Source organism: Pongo pygmaeus, chromosome 19 (assembly GCF_028885625.2).
Source record: "Pongo pygmaeus isolate AG05252 chromosome 19, NHGRI_mPonPyg2-v2.0_pri, whole genome shotgun sequence".
Lineage (NCBI taxonomy): Eukaryota > Metazoa > Chordata > Mammalia > Primates > Hominidae > Pongo > Pongo pygmaeus.
Window position 1 is genome coordinate 68,664,950 of NC_072392.2, and position 19,831 is coordinate 68,684,780.

At 58.0% G+C, this 19,831-nt stretch overlaps 1 protein-coding gene across 1 annotated transcript; it reads left to right on the forward strand.

The window, feature by feature from the left end:
- Positions 1-495: 495 nt before the first annotated feature.
- Positions 496-16,985, forward strand: COL1A1 (collagen type I alpha 1 chain). The gene is made up of 51 exons (XM_054457473.2): positions 496-818; positions 2,291-2,485; positions 2,627-2,661; positions 2,764-2,799; positions 2,891-2,992; positions 3,715-3,786; positions 4,017-4,061; positions 4,223-4,276; positions 4,440-4,493; positions 4,992-5,045; positions 5,162-5,215; positions 5,555-5,608; positions 5,697-5,741; positions 5,858-5,911; positions 6,025-6,069; positions 6,248-6,301; positions 6,558-6,656; positions 6,745-6,789; positions 6,890-6,988; positions 7,120-7,173; positions 7,392-7,499; positions 7,594-7,647; positions 7,773-7,871; positions 8,037-8,090; positions 8,179-8,277; positions 9,195-9,248; positions 9,392-9,445; positions 9,549-9,602; positions 9,714-9,767; positions 10,217-10,261; positions 10,355-10,453; positions 10,751-10,858; positions 11,317-11,424; positions 11,645-11,698; positions 11,861-11,914; positions 12,133-12,240; positions 12,328-12,381; positions 12,508-12,561; positions 12,702-12,863; positions 12,965-13,072; positions 13,230-13,337; positions 13,443-13,496; positions 13,601-13,708; positions 14,089-14,142; positions 14,254-14,361; positions 14,678-14,731; positions 15,094-15,201; positions 15,294-15,576; positions 15,709-15,899; positions 16,196-16,438; positions 16,568-16,985. The coding sequence occupies exons 1-51, from the start codon at positions 716-718 to the stop codon at positions 16,712-16,714; spliced, it is 4,395 nt and encodes a 1,464-aa protein (XP_054313448.1). The 5' UTR covers positions 496-715; the 3' UTR covers positions 16,715-16,985.
- The last annotated feature ends 2,846 nt before the right edge of the window (positions 16,986-19,831 follow it).

The window sequence follows — 19,831 nt, forward strand, 5'->3', positions numbered from 1 at the left end:
AGGAATCTGTAAATTGTTCCCCAAATATTCCTAAGCTCCATCCCCCAGCCACACCAGAAGACACCCCCAAACAGGCACATCTTTTTAATTCCCGACTTCCCCTGTTTTGGAGAGGTCCTCAGCTGGCCTCTTTATGCTCCTCCCTTAGCTCTCGCCAGGAAAGTCAGAGGGCGACTGGGGCACAGCCAGGAGGACCCCCTCCCCAACACCCCCAACCCTTCCACCTTTGGAAGTCTCCCCACCCAGCTCCCCAGTTCCACTTCCTCTAGATTGGAGGTCCCAGGAAGAGAGCAGAGGGGCACCCCTACCCACTGGTTAGCCCACGCCATTCTGAGGACCCAGCTGCACCCCTACCACAGCACCTCTGGCCCAGGCTGGGCTGGGGGGCTGGGGAGGCAGAGCTGCGAAGGGGGGAGATGTGGGGTGGACTCCCTTCCCTCCTCCTCCCCCTCTCCATTCCAACTCCCAAATTGGGGGCCGGGCCAGGCAGCTCTGATTGGCTGGGGCACGGGCAGCCGGCTCCCCCTCTCCGAGGGGCAGGGTTCCTCCCTGCTCTCCACCAGGACAGTATAAAAGGGGCCCGGGCCAGTCGTCGGAGCAGACGGGAGTTTCTCCTCGGGGTCGGAGCAGGAGGCACGCGGAGTGTGAGGCCACGCATGAGCGGACGCTAACCCCCTCCCCAGCCGCAAAGAGTCTACATGTCTAGGGTCTAGACATGTTCAGCTTTGTGGACCTCCGGCTCCTGCTCCTCTTAGCGGCCACCGCCCTCCTGACGCACGGCCAAGAGGAAGGCCAAGTCGAGGGCCAAGACGAAGACAGTAAGTCCCAAACTTTTGGAAGTGCAAGGATACTCTATATCGCGCCTTGCGCTTGGTCCCGGGGGCCACGGCTTAAACCGAGACATGGATGCTCCGGAGACTCGGGAATGGAAGGGAGATGATGAGGGCTCTTCCTCGGCGCCCTGAGACAGGAGGGAGCTCACCCTGGGGCGAGGTTGGGGTTGAACGCACCCCGGGAGCGGGAGGTGAGGGTGGAGCGCGGCGTGAGTCGGTGCAAGAGAGAATCTCGAGCGCCCAACCGGGAAAGTGGGGATCTGGGTGCAGAGGGAGGAAAGCACGTCGAAGATGGGATGGGGGCGCCGAGCGGGGCATTTGAAGCCCAAGATGTAGAAGCAATCAGGAAGGCCGTGGGATGATTCATAAGGAAAGATTGTCCTCTCTGCGGGCTAGACTGTTGCTGGGGCCGTGGGGGTGCTGGGCCGCGGCGGAGGGGGCGCGGAGCGTGGGCGGGTGGAGGATGAGCAACTTTGGCGCTGACTCGGCGGGGCGGGGTCCTTGCGCCCCCTGCTGACCGATGCTGAGCACTGCGTCTCCTGGTCCAACGCTTATTGGGGCAGGAGCCGGAGCGGGAAGACCCGGGTTATTGCTGGATGCGGACCCCACCTCTAGATCTGGAAAGTAAAGCCGGGGATGGGGCAGCCCAAGCCTCTTAAAGAGGTAGTCGGGCAGGCGAGGTCGGCCCCGCCTCGGCCGCATTGCTTAGCGTTGCCCGACACCTAGTGGCCGTTTGGGGAGCTGCTAGCGCGGTGGGAGTGGTTAGCTAACTTCTGGACTATTTGCGGACTTTTTGGTTCTTTGGCTAAAAGTGACCTGGAGGCATTGGCTGGCTTTGGGGGACTCGGGATGGCCCCGAGAGCAGGCTTTTAAGATGTCTAGGTGCTGGAGGTTAGGGTGTCTCCTAATTTTGAGGTACACTTCAAGTCTTGGGGGGCCTCCCCTCCAATCAGCCGTTCCCATTCTCCTAACCCCGCCCCCGCCACCCCACCTGCCCAGGGAATGGAGGCGGGATGAGGGCTGGACCTCCCTTCTCTCCTCCCGCGCCCTCCTTCTGTCTCCACCATGCAAGCCACTCCCCACGAGCCTGCCCTCCCGATGGGGCCCCTCCTATTCTCCCCCCGCCCTCCCCCTCCCACCCTGTGGTTTTTATTTCACTTTGGGCTGAGGTTGGAGTTGGAAGCTACCGCGGACTAAAGCTTTGTTTAAATTCCTGAGAACTGGAAAGAGTTACAGCCTCCCTGGCCAGGCGCCTCGGCGCTGTCACCCGCGCTGATGAGGAGCAGGCGAGCTTTTAAGGATTTGAGGAAAGAGGAACGGGGGGAGGGGCGGGAAGTGAAAAATCCAAGTGTGCCTCTTAGACCCGGGGGAAAGGTGGTTAAGGCGGGGGTCTTGGAGCCCCAAGGTGGGGGTCGCAGTCACTACTGACAACACCCCTCTTCTTCCGCCTGTCCCAGTCCCACCAATCACCTGCGTACAGAACGGCCTCAGGTACCATGACCGAGACGTGTGGAAACCCGAGCCCTGCCGGATCTGCGTCTGCGACAACGGCAAGGTGTTGTGCGATGACGTGATCTGTGACGAGACCAAGAACTGCCCCGGCGCCGAAGTCCCCGAGGGCGAGTGCTGTCCCGTCTGCCCCGACGGCTCAGGTGCGGCTGCGCTCGGGGCCTGGGGCCTGGAGCTGGGGCTGGGGGTGGTCGGCGCGCGCTGGCCCTCCGTGCTAGAGGCCTCTGCCGACGGGAGCAGCATTAGCAAACCTTGGCTCTAACGCGCGTCTCTTCGTCCCCCAGAGTCACCCACCGACCAAGAAACCACCGGCGTCGAGGTAATCTCCTGCCCTCGAATTTTGCCCCTGCGCGGCCCGTGACTCCTCACAGTCCTCCCTTCTCTAACCTGGCCTCCTGTTTCTTCTCCCCCAATCCCACAGGGACCCAAGGGAGACACTGGTCCCCGAGGCCCAAGGGTAAGCGTTGCACTCTGGGCTGTGGGGGGGCTGCAGGTGGGCGTGGCTCCTGGCCCCACGCTCACTCCGGCCCCGCCCTCTCCCCCTGCAGGGACCCGCAGGCCCCCCTGGCCGAGATGGCATCCCTGGACAGCCTGGACTTCCCGGACCCCCCGGACCCCCCGGACCTCCCGGACCCCCTGGCCTCGGAGGAGTAAGTGGAGAGGCCTTGTGTGTCCACTCCCCCCTGTTTTGTTTTTGTTTTTGGCAAATGAGATAATTTTATACTTTGAAATAATTTCAAACTTACAGAAAAGTTGCGAGAATCCTACAGGAAACTCTCACATACCCTTCACAGTTTGTGACATGTGCTTTATTAGTCTCTGTTTATGTATATGTATCTTTTTTTTTATGAACTGTTTGAGTAAGTTGCTAACATCAGGCTCTTTTGCGCCTAAATACTTGGGTGTGTTTTTCCTAAAAACAAGAGCATTCTCTTAACTGACCATACACAATGATTAAATTCACTCTCTAATGTGCAGTCCATATTCAAAGTTCACCGATGTCCCAATAATGTCCTTTATAGATTCCACCCCCCACCACCCCATTCTGGGATCCAGTCCAGGATTATGAATTGCGTTTAATCATCATGTCTCTAGTTTCCACAAATGTAGAACGTTCCTCAGACTTTCTTTGTCTTTCGTGGCACTGGGAGTTTTGAAGAGTCCAGTTGTTTTGCAGATCGTCCCTCAATTTGGGATTGTCTGATTAGATTAGATGCAGGGATGCATTTTTGGCAGGAATATCTTAAAAGCAATGTTATTCTTCTCAGCACATCACACCAGGAAGTGCATGATGTCAGTTTCTTCCATCCTCAGTGCCCTCTTCTGCCTTTCAATTCACTGTCCTGACCCCGACTTCTCTTGTTTGTTCTAGAACTTTGCTCCCCAGCTGTCTTATGGCTACGATGAGAAATCAACCGGAGGAATTTCCGTGCCTGGCCCCATGGTGAGCCAGCAGGGGGAGCAGAGATGACAGAAGAGAGAATGGGTATCCAGAGGAGGTGGGCATAGGCGGCTGGTATAGACAGCTTGGGAGGTCAAGATCACCTTTGGGACCTCAGGGTCCAGAAAGGATGCAGGACGACGACTGGGTGGTCCCAACAGGCATGAATGACTACATCCACATGCTTTCCTACAGAGGGATCACCGTGACCCCCCTTTCTTCTCCTTCTATAGGGTCCCTCTGGTCCTCGTGGTCTCCCTGGCCCCCCTGGTGCACCTGTGAGTATCCAGGACGTCTTCATATGCCCCCTTGGGCTTTGGTCTTTTAGAGGGAAGACTGAGATGAGGGCAGAGGGGATGCTCAGAGATCTCTTGGTAAGATTGGAGAAGGTTGACAGGGACTTGCCTTCTAACCCCATCTTTCTTTCCTTCTTCTCAAGGGTCCCCAAGGCTTCCAAGGTCCCCCTGGTGAGCCTGGCGAGCCTGGAGCTTCAGTAAGCACTCTCTATACAGATACACACTCCTTCTACAAACACACAGACTCTCCTATCGAAGAACTCCCAGGCCTGGGGTCTTCCTTACCCCTTCCCTTCATTCCCAGCCTTCCCCTTCTTTTTTTCTTATCCATATTCTAACCACCTCTTCTATCTTTTCTAGGGTCCCATGGGTCCCCGAGGTCCCCCTGGTCCCCCTGGAAAGAACGGAGATGATGTAAGTATCCCCAGCAAGGAGGTACCATCTGACTGCATGGCCTCCATGGGTTGCGTCCTGCAATTTCCACTCCACCACATTTGGGAACGATACTCAGAGGAAGGAGGGCAAGTCCTTTCTGATGCACGGACTGCCCTGGAACAATGATCTTTTCCTTTAGTGAGATGATTCCATGTCCCTAACAAAGTGACTGTTCTCCTCACCCCAGCCACCTTAGAGTAATCCCCAACCCTATCCCTTTGGGGAAATTGGTGCACAGATGGTGAGATTAAAATGCTGGTGACAGAAGTAGACAGAAATTCCTTTAGAGGCACTCAGATTTCACCAAACGAAGGTTTCACTGTAGATTTAAACTGAGCTGTAGATTCAAAGATAAGATTCTGGGCCCCCAAACCTGACCTGCAACAATCCAAAGAAGACTGAGACCTTCTCCTCTTTTCCAGCCCCTGGGTGGTGGTGGGGAGGCAGGGGCATGATGGTCTTTTCTCTCCCTTTCAGGGGGAAGCTGGAAAACCTGGTCGTCCTGGTGAGCGTGGGCCTCCTGGGCCTCAGGTGAGCAGGGCGCTGTGGCTGAACCTGGGCTTCACTGCACTTGGGCTTCATTTAGGAGCTGGGTCCACAGTGGTGTGTTCTAATGGCTCTTCCTTGTCTTCTTCATCTCTCTCCAGGGTGCTCGAGGATTGCCCGGAACAGCTGGCCTTCCTGGAATGAAGGGACACAGAGTGAGTTACCTTTGAGTCATTTAAGCTCCCCAAGTCCCTAGCATACCCCCATCCAGTCCCAGCCTCTTCCCCAAAAGATCCTGAGTTGCATCATGGTGGGTGGCAGCTACAGAAGTCCCAAGGGACAGAGAGTGGACATCCAAAAGCACCTCCCTCCATGGGAAAGCAGTCCCGATTAAACGATTGGGTGAGATCTAGAGCCAGTTGGGGTTTAGTCTAGCTCAGAAACCGGGGGATGGCGGTGATGGCCTCCCAAGGCTCTTTCTCAGATCTAGGTGGGTGTCAAGTCTGTTCCACCCCCTCCACAGGTTCTCACCTTCTACCTCTTTCCTGCTTTAGGGTTTCAGTGGTTTGGATGGTGCCAAGGGAGATGCTGGTCCTGCTGGTCCCAAGGTAAGAGGCTGTCTGAATATCATGGTCCTCCACATCCCCAGAGTCCCACCATGAATGAATTTCTCACTCATTATTCTCTGTTCTACAGGGTGAGCCTGGCAGCCCTGGTGAAAATGGAGCTCCTGGTCAGATGGTGAGTGTGCCCAGTTCCAGAGGGCAGGGATGGGGCAGGAGGCAGGGGCAAGATGGAGGCCTGGGGGAACGAGGCTGTCTCCCATCTCATCTGACTTCTCTTGGTTTGGTTGTCAGGGCCCCCGTGGTCTGCCTGGTGAGAGAGGTCGCCCTGGAGCCCCTGGCCCTGCTGTAAGTATTCCTGGCCCCTTGGGGATCCCTGAGCTCTGGAAGGGGCTCCCCAGGAACTCTGGGGACTGGCCAGTGCTCAGTGGACTTAACGGGGCTTCCCCTCTCTCCTGCAGGGTGCTCGCGGAAATGATGGTGCTACTGGTGCTGCCGGACCCCCTGTGAGTGTGGCCTGTAGGCCTCAGGGCCTGGGAGTGGGGAGGGGTCTCAGTGTCTCCTCTTGGGGCTGACAATGGGGGCAGGTTATGTTGGTCTGAACCCCAGGACTTCCTCTGTCTCAGGGTGTGACTTGCAGCTGCCATCTCTTCCTTCTCGCTAACATCTCCATTTCATTCACAGGGTCCCACCGGCCCCGCCGGTCCTCCTGGCTTCCCTGGTGCTGTTGGTGCTAAGGTGAGACCCCCACTCTCCTCTAAGCATGACCCTTATGGGCCAAGGGGTTCATGTCTCCCTGTTCCCCAAACCAAAGGGACCCAGAGTGGCAAGAGAGCAGCCCGTTCACTAGCACCTTTGTCCTGGGGTCTCCGTCTCTGATCTTAGAGTCCTGATCATTGCTCTCCTGTCTCTGTCTCCCCTTCCTCCTGCCATCCCGAGAGGCAAGGTTGGGTTTCCCAGGGTGGCTTCTGATATGTCCTTTCTTCCGATTCAGGGTGAAGCTGGTCCCCAAGGGCCCCGAGGCTCTGAAGGTCCCCAGGGTGTGCGTGGTGAGCCTGGCCCCCCTGGCCCTGCTGGTGCTGCTGGCCCTGCTGTAAGTGTCCCCGCCTCAGTGTCTCCTTTGCCACTTTCTAACCTCAGAGTCCTTGCCTGTCGCTCACACTCCTTTCTCTGTGCCACAGGGAAACCCTGGTGCTGATGGACAGCCTGGTGCTAAAGGTGCCAATGTAAGTATCCTGCCAGGCTTCAGTCCCACTCCTGCTGCCTGCAGCCTGCCTGCCCCTTTCCCTCTGCTCCTAGGCTCACCTGGCTGTCTGTCTCCCACAGGGTGCTCCTGGTATTGCTGGTGCTCCTGGCTTCCCTGGTGCCCGAGGCCCCTCTGGACCCCAGGGCCCCGGCGGCCCTCCTGGTCCCAAGGGTAACAGCGTGAGTACCAAACTCTCCCTTCTGCCTGCCCCATGCACTGGCTCCACTGCGGCTCTCATCTGGGGAGCAGGAAGATGCAGGCCAACTGAGCGCCCCCGACTCTCAGCTCATCCTCTTGTCCCCCCTTGCAGGGTGAACCTGGTGCTCCCGGCAGCAAAGGAGACACTGGTGCTAAGGGAGAGCCCGTAAGTCTCCCTGCCATCCTTCTTGCAGCCCAGCCCACCCTGCCCTAGGAGCCCCCTGAGGGAAATCCAGAAAGGAAGAGGAGCCCCTAGTCTTCTGGGGGAGTCCCTGCCCCACCCCCAGGAACCCCTGACGCTGGAGACCGAGCCTCTGCCGGCTCTGAGGCTGGCACAGGATGGCCCCTCACCACAGGCTGCCTCCTCCTCTCGGCCCTCTCCAGGGCCCCGTTGGTGTTCAAGGACCCCCTGGCCCTGCTGGAGAGGAAGGAAAGCGAGGAGCTCGAGGTGAACCCGGACCTACTGGCCTGCCCGGACCCCCTGGCGAGCGTGTAAGTGTCCCTGCCCGCCCCCTCCCGCTCCACCTTCAGTGCCTGGCTGGTGGCCGTGTGTCTCGGAGTTCACTGGCCTCCTCTCCTCCTGCAGGGTGGACCTGGTAGCCGTGGTTTCCCTGGCGCAGATGGTGTTGCTGGTCCCAAGGTAACCTCTCCTTGAGGCCGGGGGGCTAACACTACTGCTCCCTGGGCATCTTCTTCCTCTTTTGGCCCATGGCAAAGAGCCACAAGCTTGAGACCCTAACTGTTCCTGTGACTTCCCCCAACCAGGGTCCCGCTGGTGAACGTGGTTCTCCTGGCCCTGCTGGCCCCAAAGGATCTCCTGGTGAAGCTGGTCGTCCCGGTGAAGCTGGTCTGCCTGGTGCCAAGGTGAGGCCCCAGCCCTGCGGCCTGGCTTGGCCAGGCCCTGACCATCCCATGTAGGGTCTGGGATGAGGCATTCTGGAGCAGGCCCAGGGGTCTGCCCTCCAGAGTCCTCCCCCACCTCCATCATGCTTCTCCCCAAATCCCACTCATACCTCTCTGCCTCCCTAGGGTCTGACTGGAAGCCCTGGCAGCCCTGGTCCTGATGGCAAAACTGGCCCCCCTGTAAGTATCACTCCCCCTGAACCCCCTGCCACTGTCCTGTCTGCCTCCCTGCTATCCTCACCGCTGCTTTCATGCCTCCCATCCTTAGGGTCCCGCTGGTCAAGATGGTCGCCCCGGACCCCCAGGCCCCCCTGGTGCCCGTGGTCAGGCTGGTGTGATGGGATTTCCTGGACCTAAAGGTGCTGCTGTGAGTATTCAGTGAGGATCCATGAAGAGCCAGGGACAGACACACCTGAGACTCGAAGGAGTCCTGGGCTCTGGGCTCATCTCTGCCGCTGACCTGCCGTGTGGCCACTCACTCTCGCTTTCTGGACCTCAGCCTCCCTATCTGTAAAATGAAAGACTTCTCGGTGGGGCGCAATGGCTCATGCCTATAATCCCAGCACTTTGGGAGGCCGAGGCGGGCAGACCATGAGGTCAGGAGTTTGAGACCAGTCTGGCCAACATAGTGAAACCACGTCTCTACTAAAAATACAAAAGATTAGCTGGGTGTGGTGGTGTGCACCTGTAATCCCAGCTAGTCAGGAGGCTGAGGCAGGAGAACTGCATGAACCCAGGAGGTGGAGGTTGCAGTGAGCCGAGATCGCGCCATTGCACTCCAGCCTGGGCAACAGTGCAAGATTCCATCTCAAAAAAAAAAAAAAAAAAAGAAAGAAAGAAAAAGAAAAAATGAAACACTTCTCCAGGCTCCGTGACCACTGCTCTGTCCTGGAAATAAGTGTTGTTGGTGGCCCTCCACCCCTGACACGTGGGGATAGGACAGGCCTTTGATGTGTTAGGCACCCCCAGTCTTGGTGGGTTCTTTGAGGTCCAAAAGGAGATAGCAGAGGAGATGAAAGCCCTTTGCAGTGCAGGCCACAGCGGGCATCTAACAGGGAAAAGGCAGGGGAGAGGGTGCAGGAGGAGGAGCCTGGAAGGACATCTTGGGAGGAGTGGGCTCAGAAGGGGCCCAGCAAGAAGCACTTGCAAGGGCATTCCCCGGGGGCCAAACAGTCTTTTGAAAAGAAAGTCCCTTAAAAAGTCCCACTCAGAGTAAATGAGAGGCCCCAGGAGGCCCTGGCTTCTCATTTCAGCCCCCTCAACCCTAACTCCCTTTCTCCACAGGGAGAGCCCGGCAAGGCTGGAGAGCGAGGTGTTCCCGGACCGCCTGGCGCTGTCGTAAGTATCTCCTTTTCGTTCCTACCACCTTCCCGTTGCTGCCCCAGCACTTTTTCCTCCCTGCAGGAGGGGTGCTAGAGGCCACAGTCCTTGGCTGCTCGGGGCCTCCTAACCCTGAGTTCCCCTTTGCTCTCTCCCCGCAGGGTCCTGCTGGCAAAGATGGAGAGGCTGGAGCTCAAGGACCCCCTGGCCCTGCTGTGAGTGTCCCTGATGGGGAGATCTGGGGAGCAGAAAAGGGGAGACACCCTCAGCCCCTCGTCTCCTCAGCCTCCCCGTGACCATAGCGTTCTCTCTGTGCAGGGTCCCGCTGGCGAGAGAGGTGAACAAGGCCCTGCTGGCTCCCCCGGATTCCAGGTGAGGCCTCATGGCTGTCAGGGTTCTGGGAGGTAGGGGTGGGAAACACCTCTTTGGTCTCTTCCAGATTCTAAACCTTCCCTCCCTTCTTCCCCCATTTCCCACCTACAGGGTCTCCCTGGTCCTGCTGGTCCTCCCGGTGAAGCAGGCAAACCTGGTGAACAGGTAAGAGGGAGCAGCCGGCCAGAGGGGTGGGAGATGCAGCAAATCCAGAGGGACAGGCCCCTGCTCCTAGCTAATCAGACAGCCATCAACTAGAGGGATTGAGGTTAAACGCCAGAAAGAACTTCCTACCATGAAGGGAGCAGCACAGAGGGAAGTGGGGGCTGCATGATTGCTAGTCTGGGTGACTTCTTTTAAGAGCTGCTGGAATATGCTGTGACTTTCCCTCAACCTCCTATTGATAAATCTTGGTCCATAGTTTGGGGAGGGGTGAGGCCTTTGACACATCCCTAGGAGGAAGAGAGGGGCTGTTTGGGATAATTCCAATTCAGTGCTGAGAAGGGGTTCCTCTCTAATCACGGCCAGCTCCCAGGAGGAGGGACAGTGCTTTCCAGCAGAGTGGCCCCAGGTAGGTTTTGCTCACTGTCTGTTCCTCCCTCCCTCCCCCTCAGGGTGTTCCTGGAGACCTTGGTGCCCCCGGCCCCTCTGGAGCAAGAGTAAGTAGGCCTCTCTCGCTGCATCCATCAAGGTGCCTTGTACTTGGCCCTGTCTCCAGAGCAGCCGTCACACGCCCTGTCCTTCCCTTCTAGGGCGAGAGAGGTTTCCCTGGCGAGCGTGGTGTGCAAGGTCCCCCTGGTCCTGCTGGTCCCCGAGGGGCCAACGGTGCTCCCGGCAATGATGGTGCTAAGGTGAGGGCAGCGTGGAAGGGGCTCTGGAAAGTAGCCCAGGGACCAGGTCTCACCCCTCCTGCAGCAGGGGATGGCTGGCTATGACCAAAGTCATGGAGATAGGGTGCGGGGTTGGGGGAAAAGACCAGGGTAGGGGCCCACACACAGCCTGGAGTCTGGGATGTGAGTCTTTTCATCTTTTCTCAAGGCTTGTCATTGGCCTTGGAAACAAGCCTGGGAGATACCAAGCGGGGCTTAGGGCTGTGACCCACTCTTGGGGCCCCAGGCCTCACTCCAGTCTTCTTGGTTGTCACATAGGGTGATGCTGGTGCCCCTGGAGCTCCCGGTAGCCAGGGTGCCCCTGGCCTTCAGGGAATGCCTGGTGAACGTGGTGCAGCTGGTCTTCCAGGGCCTAAGGGTGACAGAGTAAGTTCAACCGTCCCCCTCCCCTGAGCCCTACATGGCTCCCATCTCTGCCTGCTTTGAATCCCTCAGCATCTCTCCTTCTCTCTGGGATCTGTCCCTCTTCTCACTAATCCTCCCCTCTTCCCCTTTCCCCTCTGGCCTTTTTGCTGATGAATCCTCTCCTTGTGGTCCAGGCCCGTCTCTCCCCATGAGTTACCATGGTGATGAGAGGTAGGGGCATCTCCTTGAAGGAGGCTCCCTTATTCATCCCGCTACACGAGTCAGGGGCCTCTTAACCTCAGTTCCACCTGAGTCTCCAGGCAGGCACCCTTTTTCCTGAGAGAATCTTTGGGTCCTTGGCTCAGGTGGAGGCAGGGCAGAGCTGCAGAGGGCCTCTCAGGAAACCCAGACACAAGCAGAACACTGTAGGTCACCTCCTTGCCCCACACTGGAAATCTCAAGCTTATCCATGTCTTTAGGGTGATGCTGGTCCCAAAGGTGCTGATGGCTCTCCTGGCAAAGATGGCGTCCGTGGTCTGACTGGCCCCATTGGTCCTCCTGGCCCTGCTGGTGCCCCTGGTGACAAGGTGAGGTGGCCGCTTCCCCACCTTCTGCCCTAACACATAGGCTCCTCAGCAGGCCTGGGCACGGTTCCGTGGGGTTGCATTGGGAGAGCAGGTCCTGCCAAACTGAGCTGTCAACCTGGGAACCTGGAGGGACCAGAAGGAGGGGAGGCTCTCCTGGGGCCATCTACTAGGAGTATTCAGGGGAGGCCCTGACCCTGAGCCTCTTGTCCCTTGCTCTCAGGGTGAAACTGGTCCCAGCGGCCCTGCTGGTCCCACTGGAGCTCGTGGTGCCCCCGTAAGTACAGAAGACCTGTTAAGACCCCGTACTTGGCCCTTCCCTCCCTTCACACAGCACCCCTGGCCCTGTCTGTGCCTCCACCCCTTGCCTCTCCCCTCACCGCATCCCCGCCTTCCCTCATGTCAGCGCATCTCTCCAATCTGCCTCCTTTTCTTCTAGGGAGACCGTGGTGAGCCTGGTCCCCCTGGCCCTGCTGGCTTCGCTGGCCCCCCTGTGAGTACCAAGACCCCCGTCATTTTTCATCACCGACTGGGACCTGGGACCTCGAGGGACGGAATGAGGACAAAGGCGTCAGCCATCCTCAGGGGAGAAGGGTGGAGACGGGATTGTTTCCCACCCTAGCATCTTCCTGCCTCGTTTACTGCTCCTCCCCCAGCCGGTGGAAACTCCTGCCTCCTTCCCTCCACTCACCGCCCTGCTTCCTCCCCTAGGGTGCTGATGGCCAACCTGGTGCTAAAGGCGAACCTGGTGATGCTGGTGCTAAAGGCGATGCTGGTCCCCCTGGCCCTGCCGGACCCGCTGGACCCCCTGGCCCCATTGTGAGTGGCTTGCCCTCTGTGCCCACGATGCTGGTGGCCTGGGACCCAGGACGGGTCCAGGCTTGATGCCTCTGTGCTCTCCTACAGGGTAATGTTGGTGCTCCTGGAGCCAAAGGTGCTCGCGGCAGCGCTGGTCCCCCTGTGAGTGTCACCCGCCTCTCTGCTGAGCCTCTCCCCTCTCCCCAGGCAGCGGTGGCAGGTGAGGGCAGCCGGGTCGGGTGAGTTGGCTGTTCCCCCTCTGACTGTTCCTGTGTTCTCTCCTTCCAGGGTGCTACTGGTTTCCCTGGTGCTGCTGGCCGAGTCGGTCCTCCTGGCCCCTCTGTAAGTCTCTGCAGCAGAGTCCACTGCTCTAGGTTGGGGGTGCTGGGTGGGGGCTGCCAGAAGGATGGTGGGTCCGACTGAGGACCCAGTAATGCACCAGAGCCCTCTGGAGTCTGACAGCCCCTCCTATCCCCATCCAGGGAAATGCTGGACCCCCTGGCCCTCCTGGTCCTGCTGGCAAAGAAGGCGGCAAAGGTCCCCGTGGTGAGACTGGCCCTGCTGGACGTCCTGGTGAAGTTGGTCCCCCTGGTCCCCCTGGCCCTGCTGGCGAGAAAGGATCCCCTGGTGCTGATGGTCCTGCTGTAAGTGCCAGCTCAGATCTCTGCAGCTCCAGAGGTGTCCAGAGCTGGGGAGGGGTCCCTGTGCTGCTGTCCGGCACCTCACCCCTGTTTGCCTCCCAAAGGGTGCTCCTGGTACTCCCGGGCCTCAAGGTATTGCTGGACAGCGTGGTGTGGTCGGCCTGCCTGGTCAGAGAGGAGAAAGAGGCTTCCCTGGTCTTCCTGGCCCCTCTGTAAGTTCCCCCCTCCCCTTGGGGGGCCCTGAGAAAAACCTTCACAGGACTTGGAGTGGGGCGGAGCCAAGGAGAACAGATTTGGTAGAGATGACCCCAGCGGACTCAAGGGTCCTCCCAGACCCTATCTCTGGCCTGACTCTTTCTTCTCCCTTAGGGTGAACCTGGCAAACAAGGTCCCTCTGGAGCAAGTGGTGAACGTGGTCCCCCTGGTCCCATGGGCCCCCCTGGATTGGCTGGACCCCCTGGTGAATCTGGACGTGAGGTGAGCAGTCCCCAGCCCCCATGCCAGTACCCTCAGCATGGCCACTGTGGCCTTGCCTAAGCCCTCTTCCCCGGCTGACTCTCACTTCTCTCTCTCTCTCTGCAGGGAGCTCCTGGCGCCGAAGGTTCCCCTGGACGAGACGGTTCTCCTGGTGCCAAGGTAAGATGGCGACACTCCATGACCACAGCCTTGTCTGCTGCTTCCCCGCCCCATCCTGGCCCTTCAGTCGTGGCTGACCCATATTCCCCTGCTCTCCCCGCCAGGGTGACCGTGGTGAGACCGGCCCCGCTGGACCCCCTGGTGCTCCTGGTGCTCCTGGTGCCCCTGGCCCCGTTGGCCCTGCTGGCAAGAGTGGTGATCGTGGTGAGACTGTAAGTAGCTGGGCTCCAGTTCTCTGTGTCTGGTCAGGCCAGGGACTCTCCAGGCCTCCTCAGAGGCCTGGGGATGGGTGTCGGACTTCACCCAGGCAGGAGGAGGAAAGGAGATCCTGCAAGATGTCCGGGCCTTAATCCAAAAAACTGAGTTAAAGCTCAGCCCCAAGTCCCCTCTCCCAGACAGGACCCCCTCTCCCGTGAGTTGGCCCCAGCTCCCGTGAAGATTGCAGTGGGGAGGTTTCCCTGGGAGTTGGGAGAGATGGCCACAGTGGGAAGCAGCTGAGGAGAGAGAGATCTAGCTGAGGGGAGGCCTCATCCTGCAGCCCCAGCCTCAGCCTCCCCTGGCCAAGAGCTCATGCTTTCCTTGCTCTCTGCAGGGTCCTGCTGGTCCCGCCGGTCCTGTCGGCCCTGTTGGCACCCGTGGCCCCGCTGTAAGTACCCTGCTGTGTCCGCATGCCTTCAGAACTCTACAGATGCGGACAGTGCCCCACTTGATGCCAATGGAACTTCTGCCTGACAGTTTGTCCCTTTCTCTCTTCTAGGGACCCCAAGGCCCCCGTGGTGACAAGGGTGAGACAGGCGAACAGGGCGACAGAGGCATAAAGGGTCACCGTGGCTTCTCTGGCCTCCAGGGTCCCCCTGGCCCTCCTGTGAGTATGCTCAGCCCCTCCCCAGTCCCCATGCTGTGCTGTGTGATAGGAGGGGGAGCTTAGCCTCAGTTTCTCCCTCTGGATAGTCATTCTTTCTCCTCCCTGGTGGGGACTGGAGTCTAAAGATTTATGGGCATGTCCAAGTAGCTTCTGAGAGGGTGAGGGGTACACAGAGAGGGATTATGGGAGAGGTCTCTGCCTATGGACACCCTCGGGCTAGATTTCCAGAATGACGAAGGGGCATGGGTTGCCCACACTGCCCTTGTCTACATTTGACCCTCACTGGGCCTGAATTGCCTTTTTATCTGTCCTTCAGGGCTCTCCTGGTGAACAAGGTCCCTCTGGAGCCTCTGGTCCTGCTGGTCCCCGAGTAAGTCATGCCTTCTCTCTCCTCTTCCTGAGCCCCAAGCCCAGGCTTACCTCGGGGACCCTTGCCAGGGACTCAGGCACCCTTTGCCTCTCTGGAGAAGGGTTCAGGGACAGGGAGTGGGCAAAGAAAGGAAGAATCCTGAACAAACAATCTGATCTAGCTTTGGCCTCTCTGCTCCCCAATCCGTCCTCCCCTGGCTCAGCGGCTGGAAGGAGCTATGGCATGTCCTATGGAAAGAGGCTGAGACTGGCTCTATGAGGCCGTGGAGCCAGAGCCAGCAGGGAGGGTGGTGGGCTTCTCCTCCAGAGCTGGGGTTGTTCAGGCTTCTGGCAGCCTTTCTCAAACCATTTCCCCCACTACAGGGTCCCCCTGGCTCTGCTGGTGCTCCTGGCAAAGATGGACTCAACGGTCTCCCTGGTCCCATTGGGCCCCCTGGTCCTCGCGGTCGCACTGGTGATGCTGGTCCTGTTGTACGTAGCCCCTCATCCCCTCTGCTTGTGGCCCTCCAGCCCCCAAAGCAATTGGATGCCGGTAATCCCCACTCTCCTCCTTCTCTGTGCAGGGTCCCCCCGGCCCTCCCGGACCTCCTGGTCCCCCTGGTCCTCCCAGCGGTGGTTTCGACTTCAGCTTCCTGCCCCAGCCACCTCAAGAGAAGGCTCACGATGGTGGCCGCTACTACCGGGCTGATGACGCCAATGTGGTTCGTGACCGTGACCTCGAGGTGGACACCACCCTCAAGAGCCTGAGCCAACAGATCGAGAACATCCGGAGCCCCGAGGGCAGCCGCAAGAACCCCGCCCGCACCTGCCGCGACCTCAAGATGTGCCACTCTGACTGGAAGAGCGGTGAGGGCCTGCCCTAGCCTCTCCCTCCCTCCTACTCCTGCCATGCCAGGGTCCCCATGCCCATATGTGCCCCTACCATATGGTGCTGGCTGCTCCCCTTCCCTGACTCCATCTTGCCCTGCCCTACCACAGGAGAGTACTGGATTGACCCCAACCAAGGCTGCAACCTGGATGCCATCAAAGTCTTCTGCAACATGGAGACTGGTGAGACCTGCGTGTACCCCACTCAGCCCAGTGTGGCCCAGAAGAACTGGTACATCAGCAAGAACCCCAAGGACAAGAGGCATGTCTGGTTTGGCGAGAGCATGACCGATGGATTCCAGGTGCGTGAGCTGGACCTCAGAGCCAGTGTTAGGAGATGGGCTAGCCCAGTGCTCAGAAGGGACATGAAGTTCTGGAGTAGGTCTCTGCTAAGGGTGATGGACAGAGTTGGGCTGGGAGGCAGGGGTCTCAGGTCCCTGACAATGGTTCAGACACAGGCTGCCTATGGGCAGGTGGTGCCTTCTCTTGATATAACGGTGCATTGGGCAGCTGTCTGAGGACCCTGGACAGGGAGGCCAGGCAGGACTAGAGTTTCCCGCATAGCGGCTCACTCTTCCCTCTCTCCCCGCCCCTGCAGTTTGAGTATGGCGGCCAGGGCTCTGACCCTGCTGACGTGGCCATCCAGCTGACCTTCCTGCGCCTGATGTCCACCGAGGCCTCCCAGAACATCACCTACCACTGCAAGAACAGCGTGGCCTACATGGACCAGCAGACTGGCAACCTCAAGAAGGCCCTGCTCCTCCAGGGCTCCAACGAGATCGAGATCCGCGCCGAGGGCAACAGCCGCTTCACCTACAGCGTCACTGTCGACGGCTGCACGGTGAGTGCCCAGAATCCCCAGGCAGGGCCCCACCTCTCCGGCCTTGGGCTTTTTGGGCAGGCCACAGGACCCTCTTTCCATCACTCCCACGTGGTAATGCCCCCTCCCATTGTCTCCGCCCCACCCCAGAGTCACACCGGAGCCTGGGGCAAGACAGTGATCGAATACAAAACCACCAAGACCTCCCGCCTGCCCATCATCGATGTGGCCCCCTTGGACGTTGGCGCCCCAGACCAGGAATTCGGCTTCGACGTTGGCCCAGTCTGCTTCCTGTAAACTCCCTCCATCCCAACCTGGCTCCCTCCCACCCAACCAACTTTCCCCCCAACCCGGAAACAGACAAGCAACCCAAACTGAACCCCCCCAAAAGCCAAAAAATGGGAGACAATTTCACATGGACTTTGGAAAATATTTTTTTCCTTTGCATTCATCTCTCAAACTTAGTTTTTATCTTTGACCAACCGAACATGACCAAAAACCAAAAGTGCATTCAACCTTACCAAAAAAAAAAAAAAAAAAAAGAATAAATAAATAACTTTTTAAAAAAGGAAGCTTGGTCCACTTGCTTGAAGACCCATGCGGGGGTAAGTCCCTTTCTGCCCGTTGGGTTTATGAAACCCCAACGCTGCCCTTTCTGCTCCTTTCTCCACACCCCCCCTTGGGGCCTCCCCTCCACTCCTTCCCAAATCTGTCTCCCCAGAAGACACAGGAAACAATGCATTGTCTGCCCAGCAATCAAAGGCAATGCTCAAACACCCAAGTGGCCCCCACCCTCAGCCCACTCCTGCCCGCCCAGTACCCCCCCAGACCCTGGGAGACCTGGGGTTCTCAGACTGCCAAAGAAGCCTTGCCATCTGGTGCTCCCATGGCTCTTGCAACATCTCCCCTTCGTTTTTGAGGGGGTCATGCCGGGGGAGCCACCAGCCCCTCACTGGGTTCGGAGGAGAATCAGGAAGGGCCACGACAAAGCAGAAACATCGGATTTGGGGAACGCGTGTCAATCCCTCGTGCCGCAGGGCTGGGCGGGAGAGACTGTTCTGTTCCTTGTGTAACTGTGTTGCTGAAAGACTACCTCGTTCTTGTCTTGATGTGTCACCGGGGCAACTGCCTGGGGGCGGGGATGGGGGCAGGGTGGAAGCGGCTCCCCATTTTATACCAAAGGTGCTACATCTATGTGATGGGTGGGGTGGGGAGGGAATCACTGGTGCTATAGAAATTGAGATGCCCCCCCAGGCCAGCAAATGTTCCTTTTTGTTCAAAGTCTATTTTTATTCCTTGATATTTTTCTTTTTTTTTTTTTTTGTGGATGGGGACTTGTGAATTTTTCTAAAGGTGCTATTTAACATGGGAGGAGAGCGTGTGCGGCTCCAGCCCAGCCCGCTGCTCACTTTCCACCGTCTCTCCACCTGCCTCTGGCTTCTTAGGCCTCTGCTCTCCGACCTCTCTCCTCTGAAACCCTCCTCCACAGCTGCAGCCCATCCTCCCGGCTCTCTCCTAGTCTGTCCTGCGTCCTCTGTCCCCGGGTTTCAGAGACAACTTCCCAAAGCACAAAGCAGTTTTTCCCCCTAGGGGTGGGAGGAAGCAAAAGACTCTGTACCTATTTTGTATGTGTATAATAATTTGAGATGTTTTTAATTATTTTGATTGCTGGAATAAAGCATGTGGAAATGACCCAAACATAATCCGCAGTGGCCTCCTAATTTCCTTCTTTGGAGTTGGGGGAGGGGGAGACATGGGGAAGGGGCTTTGGGGTGGTGGGCTTGCCTTCCATTCTTGCCCTTTCCCTCCCCACTATTCTCTTCTAGATCCCTCCATAGCCCTGCTCCCCTTTCTCTCACGCTTCTTATACCTCAAATCTTTCTATTTCCTCTTTTATTTTCTATTCTTGCAATTCCCTTGCACCTTTTCCAAATCCTCTTCTCCCCTGCAATACCATACAGGCAATCCACATGCACAACACACACACACACCCTTCACACCTGGGGTTGTCCAAACCTCATACCCACTCCCCTTCAAGCCCATCCACTCTCCACCGCTCTGGATGCCCTGCAGTTGGTGGCGGTGGGATGCTCATGGATACTGGGAGGGTGAGGGGAGTGGAACCCGTGAGGAGGACCTGGGGGCCTCTCCCTGGACTGACATGAAGGATCATCTGGCCTCTGCTCCCTCCTCACCCACGCTGAGCTCCTGCTGAAGGAGCAACGCAACAGGAGAGGGGTCTGCTGAGCCTGGCGAGGGTCTGGGAGGGACCAGGAGGAAGGCGTGCTCCCTGCTCACTGTCCTGGCCCTGGGGGAGTGAGGGAGACAGACACCTGGGAGAGCTATGGGGAAGGCGCTCGCACCGTGCTCTCGGGAAGGAAGGAGGCCTGGCCCTGCTCACCACGGACTGGGTGCCTGGACCTCCTGAATCCCCAGAACACAACACCCCTGGGTTGGGGTGGCCTGGGGAACCATTGTGCCCCTGCCTCCCGCCTACTCCTTTTTAAGCTTTTTCTTTTTTTCTTTTTTTTTTCTTAAATTCTTGCTTCTTCTTCCTCCATCTTCTCCCTACCTTCTCTTTCCCTTCACCTTCTGCCTGCTCCTTGACTGTTCGGCTCCCGCATCTCAGGTAAGGGGGACAGCGAGTGTGGTCAGCGGGGGACAGAGAATCCAGGGCGTCAGAAGTCCAGAGAGAACCAGGCACCCGGAGCCAGGGAGACAGCGGACAGCTGGTCACCTCTCTCACCTTGTCTCAGGTCTAAACCCAAAAGGAACAAAAAGCCCGCGCTCCTCCCTAAGGTCCCCAGAGAGATGGGCAAGTCTGTAGATACCATCCATCAGCAATACTAATATCGTGGTGTCATTAAGTATTCATGGCCCTTCATTCTGGCCTTCAATAATTCATCATTAGCACTTCTCCCACACTTAGGACAGTGTAGAAAGTGAATCAGTCTAGAGAGGATAAGAATGATGGCATATAAATGAAGGCTTATTCATATGCAAATTACCCAAAGTTGTGTGATGCCCATCCATCTCTCTTTCTCTCTTTTTTTTGAGACAGAGTTTTACTCTGTCACCCAGGCTGGAGTGCGGTGGCGCAGTCTCAGCTCACTGCAACCTCTGCCTCCCAGGTTCAAGCGATTCTCGTGCCTCAGCCTCCCAAGTAACTGGGATGACAGCAATGCACTACCACGCCCAGCTAATTTTTATATTTTTAGTAGAGTCAGGGTTTTACCATGTTAGCCAGGCTGGTCTCGAACTCCTGGCCTCAAGTGATCCGACTGCCTCAGCCTCCCAAAGTGCTGGAATTGCGGACATAAGCCACAGCGCTGGGCTCCATCTCTTGATCAATGTGTTGATTGCTTGGTGATGCCTGCCATGCTGCCCAGGAAACCCTGTCCACCTGGACCTCTG

What these genes read in the sequence shown, in the direction of transcription:
- COL1A1 (XM_054457473.2), top strand. Translation starts at nt 716, where the DNA reads ATGTTCAGCTTTGTGGACCTCCGGCTCCTGCTCCTCTTAGCGGCCACC. An exon ending in AAGAAACCACCGGCGTCGAG is followed by an intron (nt 2,662 to 2,763) that starts GTAATCTCCTGC and finishes CCAATCCCACAG; the next exon opens with GGACCCAAGGGAGACACTGG. An exon ending in CTGGTCTTCCTGGCCCCTCT is followed by an intron (nt 13,073 to 13,229) that starts GTAAGTTCCCCC and finishes CTTCTCCCTTAG; the next exon opens with GGTGAACCTGGCAAACAAGG.